The 27,163-nt window shown below is 40.6% G+C and overlaps 1 protein-coding gene across 2 annotated transcripts; it reads left to right on the forward strand.

Annotated features, from left to right (window-relative positions):
• Positions 1 to 26,209, forward strand: gatad2ab (GATA zinc finger domain containing 2Ab). Of its 2 annotated transcripts, none has more exons than XM_036586442.1 (11): positions 1 to 184; positions 13,354 to 13,579; positions 18,879 to 19,005; positions 19,424 to 19,555; positions 19,846 to 19,917; positions 20,009 to 20,122; positions 20,275 to 20,454; positions 21,277 to 21,520; positions 21,860 to 22,302; positions 23,430 to 23,661; positions 24,314 to 26,209. In XM_036586442.1, exons 2-11 carry the CDS (start codon positions 13,362 to 13,364, stop codon positions 24,445 to 24,447), a joined length of 1,896 nt encoding a protein of 631 aa, XP_036442335.1. In that variant the 5' UTR covers positions 1 to 184; positions 13,354 to 13,361; the 3' UTR covers positions 24,448 to 26,209. The 2 variants fall into 2 exon arrangements, with proteins under 2 accessions (XP_036442335.1, XP_036442336.1); XM_036586443.1 differs by having other exon boundaries at positions 20,278 to 20,454.
• The last annotated feature ends 954 nt before the right edge of the window (positions 26,210 to 27,163 follow it).

The following is a 27,163-nucleotide window of genomic DNA, read 5'->3' on the forward strand; positions in this document are numbered from 1 at the left end:
GCTCACTGCGCATGCGCCCTGCAGTGTGTCCGCGGCTCCGTGCGTTTGAGCCGCTCGCAGCTCATTCGGAACCGGAGCGGCGGCGGCGGGGATCTCCGGGACTCCTCAGACAGATTACGAGCTAGCAGAGAAAACTTCACCGCACTGAGGTCACCGGAAAGGCGTCTAGCATCTCCCCTTCTCGGTGAGCTACCGTTCTCGGGGTGTATTTTGGAGGGGCGGGCGGGAGTCGGTTTCTTTTACGGGATTTTATGTAAACTGAAGTTCTTCACAAGTTGACGAGAGCTTGGCTGGCTAGGCTAAGGCTAACAGACGACACAGAGAAAGACTAGAGATTGAGAGATAAGTTAGCATACTGGCTAGCGGTGATAGCTTAGCTAGCTGTGTGTCGGTCTGCTCTTTAATTAGCCACACTTCAGGAAATCGATAATCACATATGGTAAAAAACGAGAAATTGTTCAGGGATTCTTGCAGATTAGTCTAACTGATGTCTCGATAACGTAACCGGGTAACTTTAGAGCGTGAATTCTTCCGAAATGGTTAATTAATTAGTCGGTCTTTTTTAATCCGCCTCATTAGAGAACGGTGATAATCGGGGCTAGCCTGCTAACTTAGCTGTTTTTTGACGATTGTGTGAGTGAACATTGTCCGTCTGTCCGTTCGCTCTCAGCCGCGTTAGCCGCTGCTAGCTGGCTGCGGTTCAATGGAGTTGGTCGCTAGTAAAGTTAACAAGTTTTAACAGCCTGCTGTAGTTGCCATTTTTGAGAAATTTCATAGTAAATGTGCGAAAAGGTAAAATGGGGGTTAACGCTGTAGCCCACCTTTGTCAAAAGTTCATTGCTCTTATCGACGAACAAGTTTGCTAGCTGGCTAGGTTAGCTCTCAGCAAGCCTATCGGTTAGTTAGCGGGCTAGTTAGCTATCTGGCTAACCAGCGCACCGGTAAGACTCGCTGTGAGGACTAAGTTTAAGCAGTTTAAACCGATGTCTGAGAGTGAATATCTCGATTAGACATTCAGGAGCTTTATTTTTGCTTTTCGGATACGCGAAAAGTTCGTTTTAGAGTCGTTTTTTTGATGATGGACGTTCAGATTAAGATCCAAAGCGAACGAATCTCTTTCACCCTTTAGATCGATTTTGCTGTGTTTTTGACCAGAAATAAAACTTTCTTTCTGCCATTTGTGTTTTTAATGTTTTAAAGCGATTTTATGATAACACGATTGCCATCTAAGCTGAAGAGGCTTATGTTGGTACTTATGCCGGTGGACTTCTTACACAGCAGGATCTTCTTAGCTGCCAGCCCGTCCTTTATCACCCTTAAAACGATCTGGCTTGTCATAAACACAGAAAACATCTACAAAGGTGGGGTTATCTTGCAGACTGTCGAGTTCGGATCATGCAAGATGAGAAACAGTTGGTTTTCTGGGCAGAAGTTCCTCTTTTGCGCTGTCTGCCCATAAACCGTGCTACTATTTCCAATTTTTTTGGAAGAGCGATCTTGATTGAACTAGCGGAGAGGTGCAGATCAGAAAGAGCCAGCTGAGATGTGCTGGGTAGTTCCTGAAGGACACACTGTTCTTTTAATGGCTAGTTTTATTTACCCATATACTACCTTCAGCCTAGGCTTAGGTGTTGCTGAGTGGTCATTATTTATTTATATTTTTACCTTTCCTAGAAATTCTTGAGCTGAGATGAGTCAACATTTCACTACTCTTACGCCACCATCCTGTATTGTGTGATCTTTTACTTTTAGTAGAAGTGACAATCACTAACAGTTAACCTGGGCCAGCATTTCATAAAGCTTCTCAGAGTAGGAGGTGTTGCTCTAGGATCTGTTCCTGTAAGTTAGGTCGGAGTAAACAAGAGAGCACTCCTACGCAGAGAAGCTTGAATACGGGCCCAAATCTGATTTGTGCATTTCACCACATGGTTTAACCGTGTCTTAGGGTTGACTTCTCTGCTGACCTTTTCGTAGTGTTTGTTTGCCACTACTGCACTTTCAGATAGGTATACTGTCGTTTGGTCAGTGCATGACTCGTTGAGGAGAATGTGAGGGTGCTGACGTTTAGGGTGCTGGACTGTGATGCTTTCTTGTCTTAAAAAAATGAAAACAGTTAGTTACTTGAAACTGCAGCCATGTTTGTTTGTTTGTTTTGGTTAATGTAATGAGTGGCTCAGAACTCAAGTGGGGGGAAACATTTAGGCTACTTGGGTATTAACATTCAGGCATCTTACGTTTTAATGACAGTACAGTCAGTTTCTATGAATGCCATTCTGAGGATGATCTACGTAGATAAACATATTTTAGAAAAAGCTCATTTGCATCGGCAGGATCCACAAGATTGTTTGCAAACATTGTTCTGTTGGAGGTCAGCTTTCTTACATTTGTTGATCAGTTTTTTTCTATTGAATTATTACGTCATTGTGTAAGAGTCACTGGAGTTTGGGTGTGTTTTCCCCTTTTATGATTACATCAGTAAATTTGTGTAACAATCTTACCAAACCTGCCCGATCCACAATAATTTTTATAAGTGGTGCAGGACAGGTGTTGTTGAGCCCCGGCAGTCCATCTTCCCTGTCTGTTGAGCACCACCGTAAACTCTTGGCACCCCTTGGTGTGTAATAGGGGACGTGTCTCTTTGAATCTCATGGAGGGCCGTGGACTAGCCTGCGGAGGAGTGCTGTACTCCACGAGAGAAGCATTGAAGAATAATGTAGTCAGACAGGCATGACTTTGCTGACTAAAGATCAAGTGCATGACAGTTGGAGAGCTTTTAGTGAAATAGGTTTAGTATTGATGATGCAGTCCATCTCGCAGGTGGTGGTGATCTTGAAAGATCCTTGCGGTCTTACTTGGCATTTGAATCGTCCAGAGCCGAGCAGTGAAAGGATAACGGCCTTCAGTTTAAACTGGGATCAAGATGAGAAATGAGGTAACTGGTAATGGTAGAGTTTTTTTTGTGAGGGTGTGATGGTTTCAATACAGTATAGAAAAAATTAACCCCTTTTTTTGCGCATCTTTTTGTGGAAACTGTTGTCACTGAGGCATCTGGATGAGTCCTATCAGAGTAAAGTGGGTGGGGCTTGTGCTGGCTTGTAAATTCTATAGGTGGCAATTTTTGGGGGCTTGTTTTGTCAGTGGGCTGGCATTTGAGGCAAAACCAGTCTGTGTAGTATATATCGTCGCAGTCCAAAGTAAAACAAGTATCTCCAAAGTGGAAAATTTACAGGAGAAGGCAAAAATGTTCTTTACTCTTAATATAAGTTAATGTAAGGAGATTTTATCCCGAGCTGTTTTGAAGCATTACATTTGGTCTATTCATCATGAAACATCATCACACGATGTAAAGGACAGCTGCCACATTCAAATGATGTGGAAAGGTAAAAAAAAAAATCGGAGTTACATGTTTTTCTTTGGACAGCGATGATATATTTTGAGATTTGTAAAATTAAAACTCTTAAAGTTCTTCAGTTGTCTCCATTTATTGAAAATCAGGTCTTGATCTCGAAATCAAATTGTGTCGAACTTTAAAGGTATGTGTATTGTTACTTTTATTGGAATAATGCCAGCACGGTATTGCTATGGTCCTCCTGGGAATGATTACCCTTAGCCTACATGCTAACATGCTAACTCTTAGCTCTTCTAGGTCTTCTAAAAATAAACTGTTATTTAATGTAAATTCTAGTTACAACCAGCCTGAATCTCGGGCGTCTTTAACTGCTAAAATAAGCCTTGCTTTAAGAGAGCATGGATAGGCCTGTCTAGTGTGTCTGAATGCTCTGACTGCCATACCCAAGACATCAAAGATGGAGTCCTATAATAAACAGGAAACGCTAGAAATTGACACATGGCTACAGCAACTGGGTGAAGGTTCTTTGTCTTCCACCTCCATTTCCTGTCACCACAGAGGGTTTGAATATGGAAAAATCCTTAAGGACTGCTGATTCCTGTTGTCACTCAGTGAAAAGCTGTTTATTTGGGGCCAAAGTTCAGTCTGATCAAATGTAGAGTAAGTAAGTGGTTGCAGATGGTGAATATGAAGCTTCTTCTCAAGCAGACTGTATCAGTTGCGACCTGTTGTCAGTCTGAAGGGTAGGTGTAGTAAATACACTTCATTTTGTGGGCACATAAAGGGCTCATATTCTGGAAAAACAGAATTGTCTTTGCTTTTTTTAAATACTCATTAGACTCTGTTAAGGACAACTGTAACCATTCGCTCTCCAATCCAAACATGAAAACTAGGCTGCATAAACACCCCATTTTAAATTAATTGTTTTTGTGAAAATCTGTGTAATTACACGCATACATCCATACACGATCAGCCTACAGCAGTTTAGCCCCACTCATTCACAGTAATGTTATAAGGGACCGTTTCAGCCTGGACTGCTTTTTTGAATAAGGCACAAGACAGGGCAGCCAGTCAGTACTGAGATCATTTGCATATCGGTCTTAAAGGGACAGTAACAGAAACATCCTGTTTAATTGTAAGGCATAAGAGAGAGGGTGGAAAACAGAAAAGTAAAAATAAATGATGGCTGTTTTTGGTGCGTAAAGCAACACAAATGTTATAAGTGGACCTCAGGGTAAAAAATAAAAAAGAAAAGAAAATGTAGAGTACAGACCCTTTAAGTTACAGTGTCACATGTGTAAAATCAATTTGATATTCATGTTTGGTTTTTACCTTCTTATTTCATGGCTTATTAAGCTACATGTTGATATTAAGCATGATTCTTTGTGTTATGTGTCATATAAAACACAAACTTCTTGTTTTCCTCTCATCCTTCTGTTTTGATCGTCCTGTGCACCAGCGGGTGAAGAAAAATGTTAACCAATAATATCGTGTTTCACCTCCCTCTTTAATCACCTCCACCCATCTTTGAGTGAAAATGCTGAGTTAGCTCAGAGATGCTTCCTGAAACCATATTGCACTCTGAAACACATTCTCATGCCACACTGTGACGTGTTCTGATTTCTAATGCGTGTTGACTTCAAGAATGATTTCACACTGTGGAGCTGTAGAAGATGCTCGTGTTGGAGAAGTTCTGGAAAGAATGTGACAACAGTTACCCGCGTGTGATGGAATTGAGCTTTGCTGACAGGGCAACTCTGGAACTCTCTGTGTGCTGCAGTGACATGAATGCAGCACCAAGGTATTCACCCAGGAGGGCACAACTTGTGGGTGTGCTGCAGCTCTTCCTCTTGGAAATGGCACAAACCACTTATTGAGACATTTGTGTTTGTGGGTGTTAGCTGCAGCACGCTTTGTTTGGTCGTAATCCTAGGAATGTCTTGCGTATAATAAATGCATATGAACTGACAAAGCTCACTGTCCTGTTGGCTTGTCAGCCTGTTCTCCTTTGGCCTGAAAAAGACAGAGGAGGCCAACTGCTAATGCAGTGTGGAGAGGCCATTTCTTGGTTTCATTAGTTACTGAGTAATGCTTTACCGCTAAGTATCTTCTTTTGGTACATTTTACACCTACTAACAATTACTAAGTTATGGGCGTCTCACATCTATTCAGACTTATCATGCATCTTCCTTCGTTCATGGACAAAGGCTGTTCAGTCATGTGCTTGTGATGAGAAAAGATATGCTCCACATCTTGTCCTAAGACAGAACACGCACAGGATTGCACAATGCAGTAACAGCAGGCTTGTCTGGTACTGAAATCTGTTCTCAAGATCATTCAGCCTTTGCTTAGTACAGTGATACTAACTACCAGTGATGTCAGAGATTGAGGTAAGGAAGCATGTAGACATCTGCTACAGCTGTTACTGGACAGTGTTCGTAATCAAAAAAGTGGGCAGATAGGAGGAGATACTGGATAGTTTACTTGAGGTTGTTATCATTATAACATTATCATTTATAATTTTATTTTGCAGTAAGCTTTTCCTATTTTTTTAACACTCTTGTGGTGGTCAGTGCTTCCACGAAACAGACCAACTGTGCGTTTTAATAGAAATAAGTTTAGAAGAGGCTCAAGCGGCGTAGCTGTTAGTTTTGGTTTATTGTCAGGAGGTTGAGTTCAAATCCCGACAACGTCAGGCATCCAAGAACCCATTTACACCTGGTCTTAACAAACCTTTTGCATGATCCGATCATAATAAGTGGACATCATTGTGTACCGATGTGAACGGGCTCCAGTTTATTTTTGAACCCACCCTCGAAGGTGGTCAGGGACGCCTCTGGTCACGTAACATTTGTAGTGAATGCCAAAGCGCCCTGATGCGTCCTCAGTAGCAAAGAAGGACCACCTGATCGACTCCGTCATCACAGCTGCCATTTGCGTATATGTTGCTTTAGCTACTTATAAACAGATTCCTTAAGATATTTGTTAATGTCATATATTCTATTTGACAGCTTTTTTGCTGGTACCATTTCTGTTCCATCAAAAGAAAAAAAAAACTTTTTTCTTATACAGATTGACAAATCATGAAAGAGCACATTGTCTAATACTTTAAAAGCTCGTTCCTTGTCGCAACGTGTCTGTGTTATGAACTCTAAGGCGAGAAACTCTTCTTGTTTATAGTTTACACACACGTTTATAAGATAAATATCCTTACAGAATCACCAGTTTATCAGGTCTGAAACTGGTCCTGGAATGAGCACAGTGTAGACTCGGAAAGTGCTTACAGAGCACTGAGAGTTAGGAGACTTGAATGAGATGAATTATGTATTGTCCAGATTTGGACTGAGTTGATTCAGGGTGGGAATAACTTATTAAAGGGGGCAGCTTTGGCCCACATTGACTGAGGTTTGTACATGTTATGTACAAATGGGAGCACATTGTGAAATTTTAAACTTATTCTTTTAAATGAACTGAAATATTAACTAACAATTTAAACTCAACAGCAGAACATTTTACAAATTAAACAGTGTCCTTTGTATTTTATTGGGGAAGAAGTGCTGTGAATGCCCTTGGATTAAGACCATGTTGTGTGTTGTTACTCTAACAGTAACATTAATTCACAGACTTATTATATATACAAGCTATTTACTGATGACTTACAGTATTTGGAAATTGCTTTGCCATTATTTTGACTGATCTTTGTAAGAGGCAAAAACGTAAAACGATGCATTTATTTTCTGACCGAGTTGATTACTGGACTTGGTTGACTTCACTTATGACATGACGATATTTATCGTTATTGGTAACGTTACACCAAAATATGCTTTTCTGTGTCCCTCATGGACACTGTAAGTACTTCTAGAGCACTGACCAAACCTCATTACAAAGAGAGCATATGACATCATGAATCGTAAAGTATCCTGATATTATCTTTATGCGTTATCACCCACCCCTGATTTCGCCTGTGTGTCTCGTAACTGTACATCACTTTCCATCAGCTCCTTCGCCTCGTGAAAACAGAAAGACCTTGTATTCAAAACAGCAGTTTAAAACTACGTCAAGCCATCAGCTGATTGTGATGATGAACTATTCTAATGGATTCGTCCAGAGATTGAAGATTTATCCCGACATTAATTATTTGAGGTTTTGGTGTGGTTTGTGCCCCGCAGCTAAATATAGTCTAAAAGCATGTAACTGTTCAGAGTAGCCTTTGAATCTTATCTATAAATTTCCTGGCGGATCCACTGTTTTTGTGTGTCGCGTGAGTGCGCTTGTATCCCTGTGTGTGTTTGTGTGTGGTTGACACTGTAGTCTGTTTGAGATGTGTGTGAACGTGGGGGATGGGTAGGTGGTTTTCTGATGTGTGCGTGCACGCGCGTTTGTAAGGGGTTGTGAGGGGTGACTGAGGCTATGTTCTTTGAGTGTGAGCATTCTTTTGTGCCCACATGAAGAGACATAGGCTCTACTTCCTGGCTCAGCACTCGTTATCCTGTTGCTAGGGGCAATACCAGGTGGAGCCTGTGGCAGATGCAGGGTTAAAGACGTCCATTTTGTTAGGTAACACCCTCGTGGCCTGATCTGTCAGTGGTGTTAAAATGGCAGGGCTTAACCCTTGATGTGCAGGACTGAGTCAGCAGGGGCACCCTCACTGAGCCTTACAGCTGACTACAGGACAAGAAGGAGCCAGCTTAGAGAAACTGAGATCCTGTAACAAGACATCATCTAATCTGTTCATTTTTTTGACAATTATCAGTTTATTTTTTGATTGTGGATGGATTGAGGAAGTCCCTATGAACAGAGTAATGGGAAAGCAGCTCTAAGGTTCAAGTGGTCTTCAAGAAAGTGCTGAATATCACATGCTGATCTCGGCGCGTGTTGATATTGTTTATATCGGTGTTGGTGTTCTGCAACAGTTTTGATGTTTAGTTCTGGTGATATTGATAGATAACAATCTTGGTTGAATGTAGCTTATTAGACATTTGCTGGCTGCTAAATACTCTTTACAATACATAAGAATGAAAATGGTAAGTTTCCTTTTGTAAATCTGGTATAGGTCATGTTCAGCTCATCCGATGCTGAGTAAGATTCCTTTTTGATGTAATTGTAAGAGAAAAAGAGCAAATTAAGATGAAAAATGTCATGTCAGCTTTGTTTAGCAGTACAGGATGGTTTAATCCTGCCCAGTGACAGGTTAATCTACTGACCTCAGGCTGCTTGCTTGCTTGTTTGTCTCGTCATTTGTCTGTTTTTGTTCTCTTCCATTGCTGTGCACTTGTGCTTAGTCACAGAGGACTGTGTTGTTCAGCCTGTTCCCTATGGGCGGTCATTACAGCTTCTTGAGGCCACATGAGGAAATAGTCACTCCTTTCTCAGCCCACCTCACTATGGCATGCAGAGACTTGTTTTTCAGATGGTCCCATTGCTTAAAACAATGTCATTTGCATACTGATACTGCCGTTGCTGAAGACGCCTCAGAAACTGGCAGTTAACAGCTTGATTCGTTGTCACATAAACAAGTGAACTCTGCAGATTTGGTTTTTCTAATCTTTTCTCGTCTCCTGAGAAACCCCTCCTTTCCTCACCGGGTGGGCCATAGATGAGTGTTCTCATGTCTTGCATTGATTTCTTTCACCGTGCAGTGTCCATCACATTATTATCAAAGTTCTAGGAAATATCGTAAAATGATTTTACGCCCTGTTATCATTCCCTTAGTTTGTTCTCAACTTCAAGTACTCCACCAAAAGCTGAATATCACAGCCCTAAACCTGACTTGTTTACAGGCACTGTGTTCCAGCAGAGCACACACTGTCACTGATGGATGCTTTTGCACTAAAAATGGACTTTGAGATCATTTTTACATGGACATCAGTGGATTAGTTATTTCTTGGTTATACCTACATGTTCACCTTTATTATTAATTTTATTGAAAGTGCACGTTTGCCTTTTCAAAATTAAAGATGTCTTTTTGTCTTCTCAAGCTGTACCTGAGCTTGATATGAGATGGGAGGTGTATTTGCTTTGGTTCACTGACAAGCTTCCTCTGTTTGTAGCTTAAGCTGTTACATGAAAATAAGGTGGACTGTCTCCCTGAGTCCACTGCCAGACCAAGTTACCAAGTACTTAACCTATTTACCAACAAACCAGGATGGATTTATTTGCATTTATCTTTTTATAAAAGGATTAAAATACTTCAGGGATAAGCATAAGCCAAGACAAGAAACACAACTACAAAGGTTTCAGTAAGTAATCTGTGATAAATATGGAAAATAAAGGAGAAAAAGAATTGATTACAGAAAGGAAAGCTATTCACATGTATGAGGAGAATGAGATGCTGTACAAGCACACAGAGTGGATTGCAGCACAGTTTGGTTATTTTTCTGCTCTCACCTTCTAAACTGTGCAGTCAGCCGCTGAGTTGAAATCAGCTGTTTTTGGGTAGGAAAATCAGCAAACTGTGCTAGTACTACAGTCAGACTTCATGTTTTTGGGTTACATTTTCATACTTAAAACTTGATCATGTAAAAGCTATAATTGCAACTCTTGTGATTTGATAATTACGCTTTCAAATTGCGATTTTGATATAAAAACGATTAATCTTTCAGCCTTATCGTGAATCGCTCCAGGTTGGAACATTCCAGTCTTGCAATCTACTTGATCAAAGATAAAAAATAATAGTCAGTTTGCATGACGATGATGCATATCTCAGTATCTCCTACTTTCTTACAGTAAGTCATAGAGTCTGATGGTCACACCTAATTTCTTGCATTGGTTTAGCTGTTGTGTCATTGTTTTCTTACTGGAACAGTAAACTTACTAATGACTTTACTGATTGTCTCAGTGTGAAAGCGTGGAAAACCCTCTCAGTATCAATGACTCATGTAGCGCTTCCCTTCTTATGCCCTCGTGGTCATGTTGCGGTAGCTTTAGCATCGGTGGCTGTGTTTTCCAGAGTTTGCGTGCCTATATGAAGTGAAGATACCAAGCTCATCCTGCCATGAACAGCACCCTACAGCATGTATGGTGCTTTTTTCCTCATTCTTGTTAAATCACATCAGCTCAGGTTGTTCATTTGCTCTTATCTCTGCACTGCTGCTGGATTGATTGAGACAGGGATGCTATTATTTTTCTGCACTTGATTTACCATGTTAAAGAAATCTCGATTAATGATGTAATCATCTAGAGTTAAAAGCGTTGCAGAAAAATAAAACCTAAAACATGGAGTGGCGCTGTTGAGTGTCATTAGGATGAAAAGACGGGCATCACATAACAGCACGTTTCTGTTGGGCAGTCGAATGTCACCTTGAACAAGCTTTATTCAGTTACTCGTAAATTGTAGCGATGATGATGAATAAAATAATAACAATAGTAGTGCAGCTATGCACAAGCTTTTTACTGCGCTGAGGGAGGTCAAGCTTGATTAGGACAGTGTGAAGTTGCCTCTTGTGCTGCCAGCTGTGAGAAAATGTCAACTAGTGCTCAGTTTTATAGAGTTTGTCACTCCTACATTTGTGTCTGAAACATCTTATCGATTTATTCAGTTATTCATCAGTTATTTGACAGCCGCCACAGAGTTGGAGCTGTTATTGGTTGTGATGTAGGAGATGCGACTTTCCTCCAGCTTCCACACCTCCAAGGAAGCTCGTAGCTCACCTGCATCTCTGGGAAATGGCTGGTCTTGAGGTATTCTGACTCTAAGTTAGACTCACTGTTTTCCATTTACAGATGTGTACGGTTGTGAGTTAATACTTGATGTTAGTGTGAAGTACTTAGCACTGTCACTCATTTTTTCCACATCGAGCATCTAAAGCTCCATGAAAGTTTTACAGTGTAAAGCTGGCCTGGGATGATTCTGAAAATTTGAAGTGCTACCATCTTTTGTGACGACTTGTTCGTTAGTTTAGTTTATGTGCGTCACATTGTTTAGATTGAGTAGTTGACCCTTTTCGCCAGGTTTACATCTAAAAAGTTGCCAGATTGGGACATTTGGCGTTTTTCTGTTGAAAGAGTTGTGCAATTATCTTTCCACAATTACGCACACAACACAGGGGTTCGTATCGAGGTCACAGCGCCTGTTTTAAAAGGTATTTTAGAGAATAATAGAATCTCATATATTTTTATTAAAGAGTGATTTCAAGAGTTAAATGACACGCTTATGTAATTAGTGAAACAATATAATCGGGGCAGGGATAACACTGGATATCATGGTAGTGTAAGATTGTGTAGGGATGATCTTATCGTTAAATTGCACATGCCTAGTATGGGCTAAGCCGTATATACAATGGATGACGTTTACATTTTGGTGCGTTGAGTTCTGATTTCATTTATTCACCTTGTTCAGAAGATATAGGCCTGTATAGGATAGATATCATGAGTGAAATGGAGTGCCTTGTAAAGTGTAGCATTCTGTTTAATGACAGTCATTTACTGGTTATGTAGGATGATGTGTCGAGTGAACATGCTTGTTGACCTACTTTCATAAAGTGTGTCCAGTGTTGTTTGGTCAATTTGTGTGTTGCCACATTGAAAATTGACTACTTCCTGCCTTTTGTGCCAGCTGCATTTCAAAAGGCTTGCAAAACCAACAGTTCTTTAAACCAGCCTGTGCTGGTATAGAGATTATGCGTCTCCTTGTCTATTTTCATCATCAGACTCTTGGAAGTGGATGAAGGGCATTGTCTTCACTTACATTACAGAGTCCCTCAGTCGATCAGACTCGCTCTCGCTTTATTTTACTTCGTAATTGATCATTGCTTGATTGATGGGATACTGTAGTCTGACATCTTTGCTTGGGCCGTGATTGTAAGGGGAGAGTTAGGGCTGTGTGGGCTTCTGGTAGATTCTCTGTGACGAACAGCAGGGAGGAAGATGCTTTTTTTATTATTATTTTTTTTTCTTCCCCTCCAACCTTCTTGTGTTTCGGAATGCTGGAAGCCCCTCCCCCTCTGGGCAAACGCAGGCGTGTGTGCGGCCGTGCTTGCTGCCAGTCTCTCGAGGGGTTAAAAACCTGCCGTAGCCTCTTGGCTGCATCCGCAGACCGGTTTAAACTGGTTTTCAGGGAAGTGCTTTGTGTGTCCCATGGAATCTTGGGAAGGGTCATGTGCAGCCCTAGTGATGTCACGGAGATGAGAGAAGGCCTCAGTGTTGAGTCAGCTCTGCTTCTGACTGTCAGATACCAGATATGCATGACACAGGTAGGGCACAGAGCAGGTCCACTATGGGCTGCGAGGCATTCGCTCATAAAATTAATATATCAATATTTAATCAATTTGCAGGTTGCAGACTTTTTGTCTATGTATGTAAATTTTATTATTTATTTTTGAAGTGTAGCAGTGGTAGCTACAGGGTTTAAGGCCTGTTTGTGGCAGCAAAACAGCTCATCAATAAAAAATTGAATGGCTAGCAGCTTGTCCTATTTCTGTGCTTTGAATGAAAGTGTTTATAATGTGTCCCTGTCAGTAATATCTTCTTCTCTGTGTGGCTGGGTTGACCTTGCTGAGACTTATTCTGCTTTGTTTTATTAAGCAGTAGTGTTTATCCTTGAGCTGATATTCTGTGGGGATGCACTGACATGGAAATTGTGGGCCAATACTAATATCTGATATTTTTCATGTGCAAATCTTCTGTTGCCAGTGCTGATGCTGAAACATGAACATTTGTAACGTGTAGAAATTAGCACTATAATTAGGATTGGATTAACTTTACAGAGAAATCAAAGATTTATTAATGTAGGGTTACAAATAAAATGCAGATATTTCAGTAGCCTAGGATCGACTGCTCTTCTAGAGTACAATAAATACGTCATCAAATATTGATTAGAAATATCTGCCGATCTAAACATCTGTCTGATGCAAAAAAAAAAAAGTTTTAAGCAATTATTTGTCGTTAATTTTATATTGATGTACAGTAGTATTAGTGTTTATCTAGCAAATTTGTATGAATAAGATTCATTTATGTTTGGATAAATTGCCTCCAGGTTTCTCACATGCTGGCCCTCTTTTGTGCAGGTGAGAAGATGTCTGAGGAGGTGGTGCGTCAGACGCGCAGCCAGAAGAGAGCACTGGAGCGGGAGGCTCCTGCCGTGGATGGAGACTCTAAGCGACTGAAGCTGGAGAGGGGGGAGCTGGGGTCTGGCAAAGTGGCCAGCATCCTGAAGGCTGGCGAAGTGAAGGCCACCATCAAAGTGGAAGTGCAGGCCAATGATGAGCCTGTGGACATGAGCACGTCCAGAAGGTAGGTCATGCATTGTCACCTAGGTGCAAATTTATGTCCAACAGATTTCCAAAGAGTAGCCTTAAGACATTCATGGTAATTGGTGCACTAGGTTGGCATGCACAGAACCAAATGCAAACTGATTATTCTGGCCCTGTCCACGGGTTAGTTTTGTAACTGTTTAAGAGCTTTGCATGGTCATGCAAATTTGAGCTTGGTTAGCATAGACACCCAATGGTTGTCAAATTTTGTTCAGTGTCAACAAGATTGTGGAGTCCTGATATGTAGGTGGATTCAAAGATGGTTTACTCCTCCACACATTCATGTATTCTCAACATATTATTTACATATTATTTTTCTCATAATGTTTGCATAGCTATAGCCTGAAGTAATAATGCTTCACAGAGGATAGTTTAAATGGAGTTATGCAAAACTGAAAAGATGCACAGATTGCAATGAGTAATGTGGCTGGGTCAACCTGGCCTTGTAATGAGCTATACATCAGGAAAAAATGGTCATTCAGCTCATATGCCAGATAAAAGAAAACTGTGTGTTTAATTATAAAATAGTATATCTACTTTAATTGCACTTTTTAATATCTCGCTTGTGATCGAAATCGAAAATTTATCAGGTAATTGTTAAGTAGCTGGAATGTGTAGTCTTGACAAGACACAACAACTTAAGCTTTGAATCGTACTTTAGCTTTGATCCATATTTATGTTGAGTGCTAAACGCATTCACTGTGCTGGTGTCACATTTATAGATGTCTTTGTCCCCTCTGCAGCAATCTGGAGTCAATACAGGCAGCCTTGATTTGATATGAATTTAACTCATATTAATATTAATTGAATTTCTGTTTAGTTGAAAGCTTTTGTCAAATATAAGTCCCTCTGATGTTTGTGAAGACAAGTTTTATACTCCTGCGTTTCTGTCGTAGGGTCCCCCCCAGTCTTGGACCATATATGTTTCAAATGGTCTCAGATGCTGAGTTAAGCGGTCCTGTTCATATGTGAGCATAATGAGTGAACTAAACAGACCCACAAACTCCCGAGGTGGTCTCAGTGCAGTTCGTTTTAGGTTTGCTTGTGGTCTGATTGATTTGTGCATAGTGAAAACAAAACGGCCCAGCCCAGTTGCTTTATGTTTAAAGAATCTGGAGTCTTGTTGTACGTGCACAGCCACAGTCTGCTAGTGCTGGCATATTAAGGCAATTCAAGGCTGTGAGTTAAAATGATTTTACCATGATTAAACAGTGATGCTGGGTAAGAGTTTAACTCCTGCCCGTGCTGAAGAGTGTAACTAAAGGCCTCAAGTATTTAGTTGTTTTTATAAAATCTTGACAATATACAATATAGTCACATATATATATATATATATATATATATATATATATATATATATATATATATATATATATATATATATATATATATATATATATATATTTTAACAGCTGGTAATTTAATGCTACCCAGGTGGGGTCTCAGTTCTAAAGGAGTTGTGATTTGAACAATAAGCAGTCTTAAGATCTTATAAATGGGCGGGTTTCCATTCAAACATTTCGCAAATGTTATGTGCGTTACTGAAATTTTGGCAGGAAAAGAAGCTAATTAAGTTGTCTTTCCATCCACTACAGTAATCCTAAGAAACTTTAGATGACATAGGCTAATATGATTAGGGACAAGGTGGAGAGATTAAACAGTTTTGCTTCACGTAGAATTATCTTTACTGTCATTTGCCAGGTTTTTTTTTTATGGCAGCGTTTTTGGCAGCCCAGAGACGCCAGGTAGGACAAGCAGTGACCCATCTAATGAGGGCTGAGATCTCTGTGCCAACCCGACAACATCCAGCTTGCATCTGGGAACGCAAGTGCACCAGACAGTTTTTGGAGCACATTGTGCAGAGCCATTTTTCAAACGAGTTTTCGATCAGGTGTTTCAGAATACCAAAGCGAGCTTCAAAAAGCTGTGCGCCATGATTGGACATGATCTGTAGGGCCACTCGTTTCTTACATACGGCTTGATCCATCATTGTTTATTTTTAAAAAACCTGTATTAAAAAACTCACTCTTTTGGATTTCGGCTTTATTGATATTCCAATTTTTCTACCACATCCTAGCATAAAGTGATATTTTGCAATATTTGGGTGTTTTTTAATTTCAGGCTTTTTCCTTTCACATTTTTTGCGCATCTTCAAAATTCACAAAGAACTGGTGGATGGAAAACCCACTAATGTTAGAGTCAGAAAGAAAATTGAGGACTAACTGTACCTTTTATAATCAAACATGCAGCCAGATATCCACAATATGCTCAGAAAAGCAGGTTGTCACATATAACTAACGTAATTTATAATGATAACCTTAAATATTGTCATTGTCCAACCCTAAGTTGAAATGCTTTTGAATGGCTTTAATGTGGCCTTTTAAAAATTGTTTAGAATAACCATCAAGTGCAGTGAGAAAGCTGTTTAAAATAACTACAGAGCACATTAAAGGTTTTACCAGCTTTGAGGTCAAAACAGTTGTTTCTCCGTTAATCTCTGTTCTAAGTACGTTTGGTTGTTCACAGCAGTTATAATCAAGCAGAAGTGCCAGTCTGTGAAATATATTGAGATGAAAAGTCCATAAGTTGACTTATATCTTGTGTTGAATGTCTGCATCTTCAGCACAGCTGTGATGGACTGTGGATCTAGATGCTGAGATGAGAACTGAAAATGGCTCCTTCATGATGTCATTCTCTGAGCAGGACAAAGGGGTGACTTATTACCGTGTGGCACGGGGGGAGGGGCAAAAAGTTGAATGTGCGATACCAGACGTGGTGTCCATTACTGACGAGCCTTTAAAACTTCCCCAGTGCACTGATGCCCAGCACCCAAACACTTAAATCAGTTCTGTGCACCCCTTAAACTTTTAGGCAGCACCATTTTCCGCTGCACCTGAACCCTGCCTGCCGTCGCAAAATGAAGCCTATGTGTCACAAACTGGTTCCAGCCGGCCGTTGCTATGGTTTCCACACTGGAAGGAACCGTTGAAGAAAAGGGAGAGTGTGAGTCATGTGATCTCTTAGGTACTGATTAATAACCAGGAAGTGATGTTGATTACGAGAAGGTTAAAGTTTCGGTTTTATCTTTGTTTGTCTGCGCCTCCTGACTTCCACTGGGCAGCCGTGAAGTCCCAGTCTGTTTTCCCAATTCTGTTTCTCTGATAGCTGTGTTTGTGTTGGTTGTGTTTGTAAGAGGAGAGAGAAAAATCTGCCCATTATGCTACGTCATCTCAGATATGGCAGATCTTATAAAAAGGTACTTTTGATGAGTCCTTTTTGATGTGTATATATCGCCTTAAGGCCTCATTTGCCTTTGAGTGCTGTTGGGAAGTGTGCTATACTTCTGTTTGCTTTGATGTGCCTTTGTGTTTGAAGAGCCGTAGGCATCTCATTTACAGTATTGAATAAAGTACATACAATCATCTTGTAAATCTTAAGGAGGGAGGGTTATGTCCACATGCCTAAGTGTCCACAGTTACACTGAAATGCTTTAGAAAGCAATAACAATTATGGCACAAATGTTTGTTTAACTGAACATATTTAGGAGAAATGACCACAGAAAAGGTTGACACGTCACAGTAAGGCTGACTTGCACAGGCTATCAAACATCAGAGCACCGCAGATGAGAAACGGATTGGAGGTTTGTGGTATGAGACTGCTGAGAATGGCGACTTGGTTAAGTGCTATTTCTACCGTAAAGTTTAAGCCTTATGTGAAAGCAGTCTAACACTAGGTCTGCAGACAGCCGTATGAAATCCAGTCACAAATTAAGCTGTTAGATCTTCTGGAGCTAGAGCTAGAAAACAGTACGTTCAGTAGAAGGGCCCATATCCTGCGTTTTTCTTATTTCCCCCCTTTATTTATGATGTTTTATATAGGCTTATCTATCTCAAATAGCCATAATTAATTTTCTACAACCTTTTCTCAAACTCTTTAACTCTTAGAGTTAACCAGGCTGTTTTTGTTACTGTGCCTTTAAGGCTGAGTGAGCTGATGTTTTGATTGGATATCTTATATGACGTTTCCTTCAAAAAGCAGTCCAGGTTGAAACATTCCTTTTAACTTTAGCATGGATGGGTGGAGCTAAACTGCTGAACAGGTGTGTGTGTATATATGTAAATGTTTTCATAACATTACAAAAACAGTGGATTCTTAGTGGACTGTTTTTGCAGCATAGTTTTCCATAGATGAACTGGGGAGTGAACGGTACATTTTGAAACTTTAAAAGCTTTAATAAGACATCAAACTCTTATTAAAAAGGAAAGCAAGGACATTTTTTTTTTTCTTCAGATGATACAGGTCTTTTAAACTGTTCGGTTGTTCAATGTTGTGCACAAGAAGAAGAGAAAATGAGCCAGCTTGTTGCAGAGATGAGACCTGCGGCCTGTTTGGTACGAAGGGAAGAGAGACAGATTAAAAACAGGGAATTTATTGCATGATACCTGGACAGCTTTATATATATATATATATATATATATATATATATATATATATATATATATATATATATATATATATATATAATATGACATTCTGAAGTTGTACTAGTTTCATACAGTTGGCCTGACCTCATCCCTTATACCTAGAATTTCAGAATTTCCCCACCCCACCACCAAGTCTGGTTCTGTCGGTGTCCATTGAGGCCTGAGATGTCGTGCATCGTCCTTTTTGAAATGGGTGGCCTGCCTGCAGTGAGAATTGAGGATGAAGAGCGTACACAATGGCCTGGCCGCCAGCCATTCCCATCCCCCTCCTCCTCTGTCTCAAACAGTTAGGCTCTGGGAGGGGCCACAGACCCACTCTGGGCATGGAAAGATTGTCCTGACAAAGAGTCAACATGCAAAACAGCCTTCGCACCCTGCTGCGAACAGGGAAGGCAGATGTGTTGGGAGCAGCTTATCGTGTCCATCTTATTGAGGCCTTTAGAGGAGGCCTTGTGGGGTTGGTCTTGTATGAGAGATTGTATCGATATGTGTAGAAGTACTTGGTCAAATACTGACCATCCTCTGCATGCTAAGATACTAAACTACATATTCGCTTTGAAATCAAAGGCCATGCCAGTGCGATGCAAAGTCTGACACTTTGTTGGCAAAAAAAAAAAGAAATTATGATCTTGTGCTGCCCTCTTGTGGCCAGTCCATGCCATTGTTATGATAATTGTTTTCCTTTTATAATAGTGTGTAGCAGATTAAGTGATTTGCAAGTGGCGAATGCTTGTATTAAGTTGCATTTCCATGTGTGCTCTGATATTTTCTTCTCTGTCTCTGTCCCTTTCATAGCGAGGTGAAGAAAGAAAGGGCACCGACGCCAGACGATGTAATTGTTTTGTCCGACAATGAGCCCTCCAGTCCATGTATGAATGGGATCAGCCACAGCGTCAAGAAAACGGACACAGAAATGCTCATGGTAACTGTTGGCGTTCAGTACTCTGTTCTCTTTGCAATCTCTTTTGAGTGCCTAGAGTCTACATTCATTCATAAACCACTGAGTTTGTACCTTTTCCTTGTGTTAAGGTAAACCTCAAAAGTATTTCCTTGCATTGTATCTGTTGTTGTACTAATTGATAACATAATGCTAAGAACTTCATGTGACTTCTTCTCTTCAAATTAATAGTACTGTGACAGCACACTTAAGCTTGTTTTCTGTACATAGTTAGTGGAGATTCTCCATCAGAAATCTATTATAGACTTGGATTAGTCTTATTCTAGTTCTGGGAACCAGTGACCCTATGCCAGCACACATTGTATGGTCCTGTTTCAGCTTTTCCTGCTTCAGCTGAGAGAATTATGCTGAGATTTGTTTCCTTCTGTATTGTGATTTGTAGAAGAGTAGCCCTGAAGAGCGCCAGAGGATCATAAAGCAGTTGAAGGAGGAGCTGCGTGTGCAGGAGGCCAAGCTAGTCCTGCTGAAGAAACTCCGGCAGAGCCAGATCCAGAAAGAGAGTGTGGTGCAGAAGGTAAACCTGGTGTTTAGGTGTCCCTACAAAAAAAAATATTTCCTTTATCATTTAAAATAATACAGGCCAGTCTTAAATCACATCAAACAAGACGCCTAGTATTTGAAACATGCAACAATATGAACACAATATGAAACTTTGTCCATATTGTTCAGCCCTAGTCCAAACCAAAGATTGTGTTCCAAGTTTTTTCTCTCTTCTCTCATACATGCTCTGTCTTTTTCCCTCACCTTCTTTCTTCCTTTGTCCCTGTCTCTTTTTTTATTTTTATTTTTATCCACTATTAACAGGCAGCCAATTCCACATCCAACCCTCCACCTCTTGTAAGAGGTAGCATCTCATCCAGCAAAGGTCCCCTACAGGTCAGTGCTCCTGCATTTCTCAGATCCGCACTCTTACCTTATGCAAGAACAAGAAACATTTCTGTACACTTCTTCCCCTGTATGCGCGTAGGTGTCATCTAATCGAAGCTCAGGCACAGTCATTCCTCCTCCTCTGGTCCGGGGTGGAGCGCAGGTTTCCAAGCATGCATCAATAGTGATGCCACCCTTAGTCAGGGGCTCACAGGTACACAGGGCACTGTTATCTGCTACTCACACATGTTTTTCGAAGCAATCGAATCTTGTTCTTTTTTAATTAAAATTTTATTCAATTGATTTAAATGTAATCAGTCGGCCCATGGTTCGTTCATCTACTAGACTATTCCTGTAACTCCTCAGCAGATTGCCACATTGAGGCAGCAACAGCAGCAACACTCTGGCTCAGGACCTCCTCCCCTGCTGCTGGGCCCTCGCACCTCTGTGCCCAACGTCCAAGTGCAGGGCCAGAGGATTATTCAGCAGGGCTTGATTCGAGTGGCCAACGTAGCCAACACCAATGTCCTGGTCAACATCCCACAGGTAAGACAGTACACATTTACTCTGACTCAGTCCAGAGCACTGTTTCTGTTCTGGTGTTACTCTGTAGTTTTTGTAAAGTGCTAGCTGCTGTTCATGTGAATGTTACACTGTTCCCTACAGTTCACCATACATTCATCATATTTACAAAATTATGCAATAGTAGATGAGTACGGGTGGGTGTTTTGGCAAAAATACAATATCATGATACTATGATATATATATATATATATATATATATATATATATATATATATATATATATATACACACACACACACACACACACACACACACACACACACACACACATATATATATATATATATATATATATATATATATATATATATATATATATATATATATATATATATATATAAAATGCTGGACTAAATCCAGTTAAATAGCCTAATTATGCTTCTTTTTAATGTAACAAGCAGTTGTTCAGTGTTGTTTGAGTACTAAGTATCTACAATATGTGCAGAAAAGTATGTTGTGGTATACTGTGACAGTTTATTTATATATTTATAATTACGCACACATATTAAAATCCACCTTGCCTTACCATCATTTTGCTGTTTTTGGCAGTAAGTTCATGCGTGGGAGGTGATTCATGCTTCTTTGCTCTTATGTACTTCAGATGGCAGCCAGCTCACATGTAGTGCAATTATACAACAGACTATTGATGCTGTATCTTGTACCTTCATGCTCTATTAAAATTCCAAGCCTTCCAAAAATGATGTTTGTATACGGCTTTAAGAATTTAAGTATAGCTGAAGTGTCATAAAACTCATAAGGTATGTCCCGTTGTTCCATATTCAGGGCTCACCTACTGCGTTGAAGGGTTCTTCCCAGTCAGGCATTAGCGCCAACGATTCTCCGGCCAGCCGACAGGCTGCTGCCAAGCTGGCCCTGCGGAAGCAGCTAGAGAAGACCCTGTTGGAGATTCCTCCTCCAAAACCCCCTCCACCAGAGCTCAACTTCCTGCCCTCTGCTGCCAACAATGAGTTCATCTACCTTGTTGGGCTGGAGATGGTGGTGCAGAACCTGCTGGATTTGGCTAAGAGTAAGTACTTTGCTTTCATGCCTGGAAAGACTTGACTCTTCTTGAATTGTACCATTCAATAGTTATCCTTGGAGAATTGTTTATGGGTATTATTTATGTTTCACATGTTCTTAATTTATGGCCTCTTGCATGATAAGTTTTGTTTGCTCCTCTCATCCTGGTCCCGAGGGACCTCTGCACTCCTTTACACACACACATACTTGCCAGTTATCGTTCCTTTATGAACTAAGTCGGGTGTGTTGTAGCAAACAAGATGCTGTACTGTGAAGGCACACCAGGACTAGAGCTAGATCATATAACCATTAGCTAAAATCTTACTGCTGGCATTCCTTATCCTAGGCAAACAGCAGCCACAGCAGGACACCTCTGCCACGGCGTCGGCTGTGAAGGACCCATTCACATGTGTGCAGTGCCAGACGGACTTCACCTCACGCTGGAGGCAGGAGAAGGGCAGCGGCTCCATTCTGTGCGAGCAGTGCATGAGCTCCAACCAGAAGAAGGCCCTAAAGGCTGAGCACACCAACCGGCTGAAAGAGGCTTTTGTCAAGGCCCTGCAGCAGGAGCAGGAGATCGAGCAGCGTATCCTTCAGCAGGCCGCTTCGTCCAGCCCCAAGACCTCTGCCACCTCTTCATCTTCATCCTCCTCTTCCTCACCAGTCGTCAAGTCGGAGCAGCATGTGCTGGTGTCGCAGCAGTATAAACCGGCTCGTGCCTCCTTGCCCCATCAGCATCAAGCTAGTAGGGCAGCGGCAGTAAACCGCTACCACTCCAGCATCAAGCAGGTGGGCTCTCACTTAAACCCTTGTGTGCATTACTTGGGCGGAAGGCCACAGTTCAAATTATTTCCCCCTCCTTTGTGATTTAAACTAACCCCAGAGCTTCCTGTTTGATATTTCCTGTTTTTGTATTACATTCCACAAACTCAGGAGTATTTTCTGTCAGTGTTACAGTTCCTTCCATGGAATATCTCTTCTCTGTTGCATGACAGCTGTCACCCTGAGAGGCTTTGGGTTAATTCATAATGCAGTCACTGTCACCTTTGAAAATGTTCTACTCTTGTAACCCCTGTGATCAACATTGGACAGATGTTTCAAACCGATATTTCCTGACACGCTAATTGTGCTTTATATAGGCAGAAAAAAATCAGCGTAATTAAATTTTTAACCATTGTATGTATCAATCTCACTGTATTTGTAATCCAAATGACTAATGCTAGACCTTATAGATATAGTTCCAATTTTTACATTCGATCAATACTGCTGTATGCAGAAGTTTGGGCACTCCTGGTCACTACGTTTCTAAATAAAATTATATTAACACATCCTCTACAGAGAACACGCTTCTGCACATTTTATACTGTTGAGGTGGTTTTACATCTGCCAGTTTAGTGTGTATTTTTAAATACTTCTTTTCTAATTCTTTTCGTAAGCTTAATACGGGGAAAAAAATGTAAACAAGGTTTTTTTGGGGGGAAAAGGGATAACTGAAAAGTGTGCATGCCTAGTGTAGCAATTCTAGCACACATTGGTTAATCAGGGTCCCCAGAACCACGTATAGAGTAGTCATTTAAATGCTAGGCCAGCTAACGGTTGTGCTGTTTATATTCTATTTGATTGACTTTTATTCAGTTAATTAAATAATTGACCCATTTCTTCCTTCTGCATTTCCTCTCACTTTGGCTGTAACTGCACTCATGGCACTTAATGCTCTGTTTGGGCAATTCTTTTGTTTCTTTTAATGTGTATTGCACTTTTGCTCTGTATTGCACTTTTAAGTAAACAACAAACTTTTTCCTCTGCCGTAATCAACGTTACCCACTAATTGACTTCAGCTAGTCATGGCGGCCCTATAAAATCCATACACACACATTCATATATTTGCACTTGTATGTTTTCCTCTCTCTGAGCAGAGTCCAGGCCAGCTGTCTCGCAGTATGCAGCAGGCAGCTGTCAGTGCGAGCTCACGTGGGCTGAGTCACGGCTTCTCCACGTCCTCTCAGCTGCAGAATGCTGTTACAGCCGCCGCGCTGGTCAGCAGGCCAGGTAAGCATGCCGTGAGGGCAGGGTCAAAGGGCAACAGCGGCAGCAGCAGCAGTAACCCCGCCACCAGTGCCTGGAGGAAGCAGAACAGCAGCATCGCAGGTAGATGATGCCGTCCGAAACCAGACAGATCCAAAATGTCTTCCTTTGTCCTTTACTCTCTCCTGTGCATTTTTCCGATTCTGCTGTAGAATGTGTTTAGACTTGACCTCACGGAGGGTTGCTAATTAGTGAGATAAAAACCTTTGAAGTTTTGTTGAAAAAAAGCTAAGCAACATAAGTATTTTTTTTTTTTTAAAGAGACTAACCATTATTTTTATTCTGTACCTGAACAACAAATCTTCACATTTTTCCTTTCTCTCATATAGAGGATTCCATGCAATAAAGTAAAAAAATTATTTTTTACTTTAAAAATTTATTTTTAATTGTATTTTTTAAATATTGGTGTATATTGTAGACTTCTCAAAATACAGATTAATTTTATTTTTTTTTATTTATTTATTTTTTGTTCTTAACACGTTAAATCTTCCATTTAGTTTGTTTAGTGCAAAGTGTAAATGTTTGTACTGATACAGAAATACTGCACAGATGCTTTTAAACCTTTTTTCTCTGTACCTTGTTGCTGTAAACTTCCTTTAAGGGTTCTGTTTTCTGGTAATGTGTGGATCAGATTTTGTTTGTTTCTATTTATTGTTCAGTATTGATTACTGTGTTCTGTATTATTTATATTGATTATTGTGCCCTTTCTCTGCAGGTGTCACTATGGCCTACGTCAACCCCAGCCTGTCTGTACACAAGACAACCTCTCCAGTGGACCGTCAGCGGGAGTATCTCCTAGACATGATCCCCTCCCGCTCCATCTCCCAGACGACAAACACATGGAAATAATGCCTCCCTCACCATCCTTTACTGAAATAATCTCATTATAATCCTGATTCTTGGACAACAGTTGGATATCGATATGCGATAACCAACTATCCAGCAATAATATAACAACAAAACCTTTTCTCTCTGCTTATTGGAAACCCTTGGTCCAGTCTGAGAATACAAGGAGACAGTGATGGAGTCCTGAGAGACTGGGTCAAGGATTAATGTTAACAGAGAGAGATGGGGACCTTTCGAAGAGGCCATGTGTGCATTAAGTCTGTTCACTGCCCCGTGAGCTGCAGTGATCCTGCCGCGTCCACACTGGTGATGGATACCACAGCCCACTGTCTCGTTCATCTCTATTTCTGGTTGTGGCTGCCCTGCAGGCGATAGAATGGTCATAGTATACAAGGGCCCCCTCCATTTTAGTGGACATACCTACTTCCTCTTAACAAGAGTGGAGGTGCCCAGACTGCACGTGAAGCCAGAAAGTTTTGATAATTTTTTTCTTTTGGACTGTTTTTTGGACCATGTGTGAGAATGGAGAATGCTTCAGCTTTGCAAAAATGTACATATTTAGTGGGGCGCAAATACACATGCTGCCTCTTTAAACATTGATATGGGAGTGCAAGTATGTAATTCTGATGTCAACTTTTTTTTTGGGCTTACATTGTGGACTCATTCCACCCCCTCTTTTCGAGCTGTCCTTTTTTGAGGGCCGAAGTTTAAAAAAAAAAAAGAAAAAAAAAAGGTATTGTTATACTGTTGAGGTGGTTTTACATCTGCCAGTTTAGTGTGTATTTTTAAATACTTAAATTCTTTTCGTAAGCTTAATACGAGAAAAAAATGTAACCAAGCTTTTTTGGGGGGGAAAAGGGATTACTGAAATGCTACAATGCAATTTTTTTCCCCCTCCTCCCCTTTTTATAACTCCTGTCAAAATCAGGTGGGCATGATGGCATGGTTTTGCAGAGGCATAGGGGTTTGGGTGGGACTTCTTATGAAGCTTTAGGCTAAGTTTGTGGTGTGTTTTGTTTTGTTTTGTTTTTTTTATGATTTTAGGTTATGTCTCTACATGGGGATATTTAAAACTGTACACCTGCAGACTTCTTATGAAGGAAACTCCGGTGGCCCAAATTGTTAAACTACTAGATCTTTCGTTTCCTTTAGAATTTTCAAACATGATCAATTGACGACTAAATCCAATGACAGGAACTCTGTTTCAATATAAACGTGTCAGGAGATGAATCAGCTGCCAGGTATATAGTGTTCAATGCTTGTAAGAAAGCAATGCTTATTAGAGCTGTTGAGACATCGCCTCACTGCTCTCCTGTGGGGCTGAACGAAATTATGGCCCTGTTTTTCCCCTGTTATTCATAAATTGAGTTGCTGGCACTGTGCCTGGCATTTCAGCTAAGCTGGAGGAGGGGGCTAGTCCATGATCAACAGTAGTACCTCAATTCTCCCTCCCCCACATAAGTAAATGATTATAGCCAGCGTTTGGTCATCCTTGACCCGTCTTGTCAAACTCTTAGCATTTCTTGAGCCCTTCTCTCAGGGCCGTAGCTGCCTGTGGGGTTTGGAGGCCTCTGTTTCACACTGCTGTTCTGACTACTGCCTGCTGCTGCTGAGAACTAACACCATTCCATTGTCCAGGGATGCTAGCGCTATTTGCAGCACTGTGTCCCTTTTATGAATTGTACAAAAAAAAAAAAGTTCCCCTTTTTTCATTTATTTTTGGTCTATCGGTTAATGATTATAATAAAAACCAAATTTAACCTATTGTCTTTCTTTTTACTTTGGTAACGTTGGAGATGTGGATGTACTTCAAACTGTTAAGTGTTAAAAGTCCCCTTCATGTTTTTCAGTGTCTGTGCTGGCTGGAGGTTTTTCCATGAGCCATTCACCAGTCAACATGTAGGCTTTTGTACTGAAACACTACAAGACTGCACTCATTAGAAGCCTAAAATATACCACAGCACTGCTCGTTCATGCTGAGGAGGCCAAGGAAGAAGTCTGAAAAACACTGCAAATACTCAACTGATATGCACGTCTCCAGCTACGGTGCTGTAAAAGTCAGAGACCACCCTTCATTTATTTGATTTCCAGTCAAAATGGCTGGGGATGTACCACTTATTATTTTGTTTATAATAGCTTCCATTCTTTTCTGGAGACTTGCTTTTTCAAAGAAATCTGCAGGGATATTTATCCACACCTCCAAAATTCAGTCTTAGAAGTTGGTTTCATTTTCTGCTTAGTATTGCGTGATGTAAAATTTGTTTGTAGCATTCATCATGCCTTCATTCACAAGCAGATCACCAACTCCAGATACATTATACATCCCCAAATACTGATTCTCATTCATTCTTGACTGATGGTTGTAGACAGCCTAATTCGAAGTATGTTAAATTGCTTTGGCGTACTATGTTACCTCAAATTTAGACTCATCAGTCTACAAAAACTTAATCCAAGCAATTAAATCAAGATTGGAGCTTAATTTTGTTTCGGTTTATCTGCTATTGACAGTTTTGGTGGCCTAACAACTCTTGCACAGTTGTTAGGAGTCCCATTTTCTCTATTAGTTCTCTCTGAATTTGAATTTTTGAGCTCCTGTTTTGGAAACTCCTGCCTTTTTTATTCTTGAAAATATCTCCTGATAATTGAATAACTTGTTCTTACTGGCCTTTTGGACTGGAAATTAAATAAATGAAGGGTCACTGACTTGCACAGTACTGTA

This window comes from Colossoma macropomum, unplaced genomic scaffold, assembly GCF_904425465.1.
Source record: "Colossoma macropomum unplaced genomic scaffold, Colossoma_macropomum, whole genome shotgun sequence".
Classification (NCBI taxonomy): domain Eukaryota; kingdom Metazoa; phylum Chordata; class Actinopteri; order Characiformes; family Serrasalmidae; genus Colossoma; species Colossoma macropomum.